Here is a 9,144-nt window from a genome sequence, read left to right as displayed (position 1 = left end):
CACAGTAACTCAAATGCCACTAAGATATAACTTAAACAGTCACTAATCCTATCAAACGCTCCAAGCATAACCAAACTGTACCACATACAAAAATTCAAATGTTATTCCCAGTAAAACTCATCTGTACTACTTGCTGGGACCCAAATGCATGTACTCTCCTGCAACGTAAGAACATAAGAATAGCTTTACTGGGTCAGACCAATGGTCCATCAAATTCAGTAGCCTGTTTTCACAGTGGCCAATCCAGGTCATTAGGACCTGGCCAAAACCCAAGGAGTAGCAATATTCCATGCTATCGATCCAGGGCAAGCAGTGGCTTCCTCCTGGTCTTCCTCTTAAAACCAACTATCCGCTTTTACCTCGACCTCTGGCAATGTGTTCCAGAGCTTAACTATTCTCCTAATGAAAAAAATTTCCTCCTATTGGTTTTAAAAGCATTTCCCTGTACTGTGAAAGCTGCAATATCAACTAAGCTATGTCTGCCAAGTATGTACTTTTCACTTAAGTCCGTCCTGTCTATACTGTGAATGTACTTTTGTAACCCGTTCTATGCCACTTTGGGAGGACGGGCTAAATAAATAGAACCTTGTGCCTCTCCCCCACATAGGGTAGAATATATTCATGCTTCTCACACCACACATGGGAAGTAAGAACATTGCTTAGTCTTTAAGAAGAGCACATAGCCCTAGCAAAAGCCCTGTGGATAACTTAACTGTGGATCCCTCAAAGGAGTAACATGCTCCACCCCATCCCAAATCAACATTTTGGGAGTCCAAGGCTCTGCCTAACCTTCTAAGGTGAAGTCTTGGTCTTCAGCAGTGGGCGCATTACTTAATTGCTGCTGTTTCACCAACACCAAAGTTCACAAATAATAGCAGCTGATCCCTGGCTTCACTTTGCATTTTGTTCCTAGCCTCTAGTGCTGACGTTCAACTGGGACTTGCTTTTAGGTTGGGGAAGAAAGGAGAAACATTTTGGCATTCCAAGCCATTCCATCTTGGGTAAGGTCAAGACCTATTGATTCTGTTGGGGAAGGGGCTAGAACCTGGGGGCCTTGGAGTTGGGCTGCACATGTGTTTTGGTGACAGGGTAGTTATTTCAGAGCTCTATGCTTCGTCCACCACACTGCGTGCTGAGGGCATGGAATTGACTACACTGGAATTTTGCTGTAACCACTAGGCCACTTGTTTCACCCAAAAAGTCAGAACCAAAGCCCCAGGAGATCCAGCCTAGAAATGAGAACACTTTTCAGCCACTTAGGTTTAAAAGAAACTTAATTTATTTCTCTCTGACAAATCAAAAAAGGATAACAGCCGTCTTCAAACCCTACCAGGTTCTTCCCATAGTTCCTTTTTTCCCTGGAGTAAGGGAATTGAATTCTGCAAATGACACCAATGAGGATGACACATGAATAAAAATAAATGATAATCTCAGAACCAAGGAGAACAGAAGAAATGTTCCGTTTGTCCAGCTGTGCAGGGTTTTACTAATCGTAAGTGTGCACATTGGCCCCTGCCAGTGAGCGTGGACTGCGATGGCTCCACACGAGGAGCTGTTATACCATGATGTGTTTATTTGGGTGGTCTAAAAGCAATCTTCCGGCTCTTTAATACACTCCACCTGTGTCTCTTCATATAGTACACTAAGGGGATTATAATGGATGAGATCATAATTACCTGGCAAAAAAAACACATTGAAAAGAGATGGTTACAATCACTGGGGGCTACAGCGATATAGGCAGTCCCTCATAGCAAAGCTTTCCCCACATGCATAGAGCTCCCTAAGACGCAGACTTGGCTTTTGTGAGAAAGGAGATTTTACTGTATTTTTTGCTCCATAAGACACACTTCCCCCCCCCCAAAAAAAAAAAAAAAAGTGGGTAGAAATGTCTGTGTGTCTTATGGAGCGAATATAACAATTTTTTACACACCTCCCCCCAGTACCTTTTAAAATCCTGGTGGACCAGCGGTGTATCTGCAGGAGCCAGCTTTCCATGCTCCTGCCCCTCCCTCGCAGAATGGCTGCCTCTGATCTGTACAAGACAGGAGCAAACTTTTTGCGGGACTCGCGAGAACTGATGGCAGCCATTCAGGGAGCGGCGCAGGGCCAAGCTGGAGCATAAAAAGCTCGCTCCTGCCGATACACTGCTGGACCACCAGGATTTTACAACCTCCAGGGTTGGGGGTTGTAAAAAATTGTCGGCTGGGATGGATCTCTCCTGACCTGGCTTACCACTAGACCAGTGGAGGGACAGGGTAAAGGGCAGGGTGGTGGACAGGGTGCAGAGCCTGGTCTATTTTATTAAATATATTAGTACACCATTTGATTCAGAATATTTTTTTTCTTGTTTTGCTCCTTTAAATCTAGGTACATCTTATAGTACGAAAAATATGGTAATTCATTGAGGACAAGTAGGATAGCAGGCTTCACAAGTGGCAAGATCCAAAGCTCAGGCATTTTCCAAGTTTTCCAGGCACTCCCTTTGTCAGTATCATTATATGACCACCTCAGTTCCAGTTTTAACAAAGAGAGCCATTTATGGCTTAAAAATCTCTGCTACCCTTAAGAAACCTTTAGGTAACATTTTTTTGGATCAATTTCAAGTTTCCATGATTATTTGCACTAAAAGACTGACTCCAGATCTCCCAAAAACTTCAGACATGTGCCTGGTGTGAGGCTGCCAGATACAAGTTTCCAAGTTTATTTAATCTTTGATATATCGTTTATCAAAAACATACCTGAATGGTTTATAATTATCAAAAAATATTATAATAAAATAAAACAAAATCTTGGGCGGTCCAAGATGGCAGCATGAATTGGAAGATGGCAGCATAAACTGGTGTCGCTAGCGAGTCTCTGTCTTTTTTCCTTGCAAAATGCCGCATACCAAAAGAAAAGGTCAGGTCTGTTCCGTTCCCCCACCAGCTAGATTTCACCCCAAGGACTCCAAGGCTGGAGTGCGAGGCTCACTGGAGTCAGCGTCCCAGGACTTGGGCGCTTATCCTGAGCCGGAAGTCTCTCTCTCGCCTCCTGATCCGGTAGCACCTCCGTGCCCTGCAGCCAATCCGCCCATTCTCGAGGGTGCTCCCGATGCCGAAGTGGCTGCGGGAATGATCTCTAGTGAGGGGAGCAGGACGGAAGAAGGAGTAGCAGCGGGGAATACAATACAAGCAAGGGAAGAAGTTAGCCTTTTGGCTCTTTCAACCTCTCTCCCCCCCACCACCCCCCGGAGGTGACCCTGCTTGACATCTGGAAAGCAATCCAGAGAATGGATGGAACCGTGCGGAGAACAGCGGACAAAATGGCTTCCTTGGTGAAAAAGGTACTCTTTGACAAAAACAGTTGAAGATGTAAAAAAAGGAAAATGAAATCAAAATTCGAGTTGTAAATGAAGAAATTACTGCTCTAAAAACTGCAAATGCTGGTTTAATAAAAGATAAACTATTGGTACATAGGAAGATAGAGCAATTGGAGAACTATAATAGACGTTTAAACCTGAGATTACTGAACTTCCCAAAGATGTCAGAAGTATCCTCATTTGAACTATTTAAGAACTATTTGGTACAAATCCTTGAATTCGCCCCCGATCTCATTCCTCCTTTGAACAAAATTTGCTATATACCTGCAGCTATAAGAAGTCAAGGAGTGAAATACCAGGAGCAAATCAAGGGGTTTTACCTCAATTACCTGATTTGGGGAATTACCCAAGCCTCTGGAAGGAAGACCTTCCCCAAGGAGGTGTCGAACAGAACCCCAAGGTACTCCAGATGCTTGGAAAGGTTGACCACCCAGCCCAGTGACCGAAGAAACTCAACCACCGAGCCGTAACTCGGGCGCTCTCCTGCAACGACTTCGCCCGAATCAACCAGTCATCCCAGTAGGGGTGCACCAGAATGCCCTCCGACTGCAATGCCGCAGTGACGAATACCATCAACTTGGTGAACGTCCGGGGAGTCGTGGCCAGGCCCAAGGGAGCACACAGAACTGATAGTGCAGACCCAACATCGCAAAGCAAAGAAAGAGCTGAGGAGAGGTCCGAATGGAAAAAGGCAAGTAGGCCTCCGCCAGAGCGAGAGAAGTCAGGAACTCCCCCGGCTGAACCGCCAGAAGGACAGACTGCAGTGTGTCCATGCGAATAAAAGGGAATTCTGAGAGTCCTGTTGACCTCGGTTCAAACCAAGGATGGGCTGAAAGGTCCCCTCCCTTTAGGGCCCCACAAAGGAAATGGCGTACCAGCCGATACTGCACTCCTGAGGGGACACTGGACAACTGCTTTGAGATCTAGCAAGCGCTGAAGGGTCTGGCGAAAGGCTAGCGTCTCTCATGCCACTTGACATGGAGAGGCTAGATATGATCCGGCAGAGAGCAGGCAAAATTCAAGTACATTACCGTCCCGCACCACCACCAGGACCCACTGATCGTACGTGATCTCGGCCCACTTGGGAAACAAGTTGCGAAGCCGGGCACCCACGGGAACCAAAGGGGGCGCCGGCAAAGAGCCATCGCGCAGGACGGGCAGCAGGGGAACCGGGGGGGGAACTCCCAGCCCCCCGACGGGCCCCCTAAAAGGACTGCATGCGCTAAGCCAACCGACCCCGGGGAAAAACCGGAAGCCAGGAAAGAAGCAGTCCCATGCCCCAGGCGAAACTTGCAAAATTCCCGCAGACACCCCTGGGCAATGTCAACCCGAGACGCCGGGCGGGCACGGTCCTCAGGCAGACGGGGCACCTCAGAGTCCGTCAGAGTCTGAACCACCGGATCTAAGTCCTCTCCAAACAAAAACAACCCCCGAAAGGGAAATTTTGGGAAGTTCAGTTCTGGACGCGGCAACTGCCGACCAAGCGCGAAGCCACAAGGTACAGCGTGCGGCCACCAAAAGTCCCAGACTTAGCTGCACCAAGTCACAAAGAACAACCGAGAGGAACGAGGCAGTCATCTCAATCTTCACCACCTCCTGATCCACTAAGGACCAGTCATCAGACTCACGATCCAGGACATGCTCAGACCACCGAATCACGGTGCGAGCCACCAGCCCCACACAAATACCCCCAAGGCAGAGACATCAAAATTATACTTAGAAGTGTCTCTAACGTACGCTCCTCAGAGACCCTAAGAGCAGAACCGTCCATAACAGGCACAGTATGCCGCTTAGTAAGTGCCGAGACCACCGCGTCCCCCATTGGCAAAATTAAGGCAGCCCTATCCCCCTCCGGGATGGGATACCCATGAGCCAAGGCGCACACCAAACGAAATGGCGCACGTAGGCCACTGCGCCAGCATAAAATCCCGAAAATCCTGACGCAGAGGAAAAGAGCGGGAAACAGGACAGACCCCCTGAAGCAGAGGGGCCCCCATACGCGGGATCCGAAATGACGGAGGTGATTAGTGGAGTACCACAGGGCTCAGTCTTGGGCCCAATCCTATTCAACATCTTTATAAGAGACTTGGCAGAAGGGCTTCGAGGTAAAATAACATTATTCGCCGATGACGCCAAACTGAGTAATGTAGTGGGCAAATGCACAACAGACGAAGATTCTGACTGAAGAGGTTCTTCAGAGTCGCCCCACAGATCAGGGTCTCGAACATGGGGACCACGGTCCCGAGACTCAGGGGTGGATGGTTCTCGGTGTCGGGACTTCTGTACCGACTTACCCGACCTCACCGACGCGGTACCGGGCGATGTTATCGGTCGCACCGGAGCCGATGTCTGTACCGATTGGTGATGAGACCTAGGCTCCGGTGCGAGGACAGGCATCGATGCCGATGAGGTCAAGTGTACCGGTACCGAAGGAGTGGATGGTGACAATACGGATTGTTCCACGATCGGTACCGGTTGCTCAGTGGGGACCGATACCGGAGGGCTCGGTGTCAGGAGAGCTGGAAGGAGTTGTTTGAGCTGGAAAGTTCTTAGAGTGCAATCACTCTAAAAGTGTCCGTACCGGGGCTTCGTCGGTGCCCGACAACATGATGCACGACCTACTCCTACTGGAGCGATGGTCTAGGACATGGCAACTCAACTTCAATGCCAAAAAATGCAAAGTTATGCACCTGGGCAGCCAGAATCCATGCAAGTCTTATACCCTTAATGGCGAGATCCTAGCAAAAACGGTAGCAGAACGAGACTTGGGGGTAATCGTCAGTGAGGACATGAAGTCTGCCAATCAAGTGGAGCAGGCTTCGTCCAAGGCAAGACAAATCATGGGCTGCATACGAAGGGGTTTCGTCAGTCGTAAGGCGGAAGTCATTATGCCATTGTATAGATCCATGGTGAGGCCCCACCTGGAATACTGTGTGCAATTCTGGAGGCCGCATTATCGCAAGGATGTGCTGAGACTGGAGTCGGTGCAAAGAATGGCCACCCGGATGGTCTCGGGACTCAAGGATCTACCATACGAAAAACGGCTTGACAAATTACAGCTATACTCGCTCGAGGAGCGCAGAGAGAGGGGGGACATGATCGAGACGTTCAAGTATCTTACGGGCCGCATTGAGGCGGAGGAAGATATCTTCTTTTTCAAGGGTCCCACGACAACAAGAGGGCATCCGTTGAAAATCAGGGGCGGGAAACTACGAGGTGACACCAGGAAATTCTTTTTCACTGAAAGAGTGGTTGATCGCTGGAATAGTCTTCCACTACAGGTGATTGAGGCCAGCAGCATGCCTGATTTTAAGGCCAAATGGGATCGGCACATGGGATCTATTCACAGGGCAAAGGTAGGGGAGGGACATTAAGGTGGGCAGACTGGATGGGCCGTGGGCCCTTATCTGCCGTCTATTTCTATGTTTCTATGTTTCTATGATCTCCGGTGGCGCAACTTCAAAAATGCAGCACCAAGGAGACCTGCTACATCAGGTCTAAAAACTCATCCCTCTGAATAAAAAGCGCACCACGGACGCATCTGCTCTGGAAGACGGGAAACCCACCGCCCCGCTGCCAGCGGGCGTCACCTCTAGAGGATCCTGGAAGCCTGCCAAAGCAGCCAGGTCCTCAACCATGTCAACACGCTCCTCCGACCACCAATTCGCAATCCAAGTCCCCCCGCGGGCGCTTGGATGAGGGAGGAGGAAGAGGGGACGCCAAACGAAAAGAGGGAGGCAAAGCCATAGGAGGCGCGGAGGGAAACCACCCCCGAAACCCCCCAGGTGCACGTGGGACCCCCAATTGCCTGCACAAAGAAAGAAATTAAATTGGGGACAAAAAAACCCTGGGGGTCCCCAGGGACTCCCTGCCCTAGCAGGGGTCCCTGCTGAAACCTGCCCCTGTGTTTGCAATACAGGGGGAAGGTCACCTGAGGTTGCAGATAAAATGGAGGGGCCAGACAGAGAAAATGGCGAAGTTCCCGCCAAAAATGCTCCCTCCATGGCCTGTAGCGGCTGAGAAGGCTGAACAGTCCCAGCCGCTAAAACAGGCAAGTCGGCATCAGCTGTCAAAAAATCAGCTGAGAGGGAATCCTTCGGGGAATCCCTCCGTGGGCGGTTGGGGAAGACCGGGCTTCTCCACTGCTCCCAGCCGACTCGCGAGGCACCATCGGCGGGGAGCTCTGGGCGCCTGCAGCCGCTGCCGACGGAGCTCCACCACCTCACTGGGCCAAACTACTGATTTCAGTCCGGCCGCGAGTGCCTCGTGGCTGGACCTAATTGTGTCCCACTCCCCCGGAGAAGGGCACAATTGCTCCATACGCGACCTAGCTAGAAACAAAGTGCCGGTTAGATGAAAAAATACAGTAAAAAACATTAAACTGACAGGGAAGCATCCCTTCAGACCGGCACTACCTCAGGATTTTTTTTTTTTTTTTACAGAACAGACTCCACAGGCTCTCGAAGCAATATGCCTTGCTTGATTTAGGGGGCAAGGCTTACTGCTGAGGCTCCTCTAAAAAAATGTGGGGAGGTGGAGGAAGTGGGGGGACGGACCCCGCTCGAGACCCGCCGGGTTTGACACCCCCGAGGTCGGACGGACCCCCAAACAGGGCCCGCCCAAGCTCTGTCTGGCCAAAAACAGGGACAAGAAACCCCCTAAACAAATTCCAACAGCCCTACCAAGGGAGATGGGTACAGATCACTCAACACCTGCTGGAGACTGAAAGAAGACTGATGTAAATAGAGAAGGGAGTATATTATATACTGTCCCACAGTTTTGTTTTCAGTCTCCACCTGCTGGTCATGATTGGATATATACCCATTCGTAAAGATTAACCTCTACTGGTCTGGAGAGTGCTAAAGAATTTTCCATTTTAAGAGTAGCCCCAGGAATCCCAAAACAGCTTCTGCCATGGGCACAATGGGAGCACTCCCTCTATCACTCACCTTTAGCCCCATGCGTTTGCGAGTGTCATGTTCTGGCTCAGCCGCCCACCTCAGGAATGTGCAGACATCCTTGGCAACTTGGGACATAGTGGCTGGGGTGCCTGAAGTTGAGTGTAGATGGGGAGAGAGAGACATAACATGACTAACATACACAGACACTATTTCACTGGTTCAGAGTTAAAACCGCATGAGACAACTGCGTGCTGACAAAGCCACGTTGACAATCGCGCAGACATCAGAGCGCCAGAATTAAACTCAATTTGAAAGTGCTCTGAGGGGGGTTGTGGGGGGGACACCCCTATTATTGTTTCCTCTGTAATGTGTGTGTAGGGGTTTCCCCCTGTGGCGTTGCTGGTGCCGGCTTTAACAATGGCCCCCGGTCAGCGCTCAGAAAAGACCGAACTGGACGTGCCTCCAGAAGAAGCTGGAAGCCCTGCTGGTTCTTAGTAAGAAGAAAAAGAAAAAAATGTCAGGATCAACAAAGTTTCTTATACACTCCAGTCTCCCTTTATTGAGTGCACAGCCCCTAGACAGGGGTTAGTCCATTAACTCCATGAACAAAACCATCCGGGCTGCAATATCTCTAGATAATCTATTAAGTAATTTCTCTAGATAATCTGTTATGTAATTTCTCTGGATAATCTTTGTTTTGCAATTCTCTCGGTAATGTCCAGATCTCTTATAATTTGTAATCCGCCTAGAACCGCAAGGCACAGGCGGAATAGAAATCACTAATGTAATGTAATGTAATGTAAAACAAAAGCCCACACCTCCCTTGCAGGTACAATCAGGTAAGTGCACCAATAGTCCGTAGTAGCCCAGCCCTAATAATCTTGC

General features: G+C 49.5%; 1 protein-coding gene across 1 annotated transcript in view; it reads right to left on the bottom strand.

The window, feature by feature from the left end:
• Positions 1-1,256: 1,256 nt before the first annotated feature.
• The window catches only part of LOC117355176 (cytochrome c1, heme protein, mitochondrial), a 64,326-nt gene continuing 56,438 nt past the window's right edge, over positions 1,257-9,144 (bottom strand). The window contains exons 6-7 of the mRNA XM_033933333.1: positions 8,308-8,408; positions 1,257-1,676 (exon numbers count right to left, since the gene is read on the bottom strand). Coding sequence (XP_033789224.1) covers positions 1,572-1,676; positions 8,308-8,408 — 206 coding nt within the window. The 3' untranslated portion in view covers positions 1,257-1,571. The remainder of the gene's footprint in view (positions 1,677-8,307; positions 8,409-9,144) is intronic.

Source organism: Geotrypetes seraphini, chromosome 2 (assembly GCF_902459505.1).
Source record: "Geotrypetes seraphini chromosome 2, aGeoSer1.1, whole genome shotgun sequence".
Lineage (NCBI taxonomy): Eukaryota > Metazoa > Chordata > Amphibia > Gymnophiona > Dermophiidae > Geotrypetes > Geotrypetes seraphini.
The sequence above is the reverse complement of the archived record's forward strand: the minus strand, read 5'-3'. Positions and strand labels throughout refer to the sequence as shown.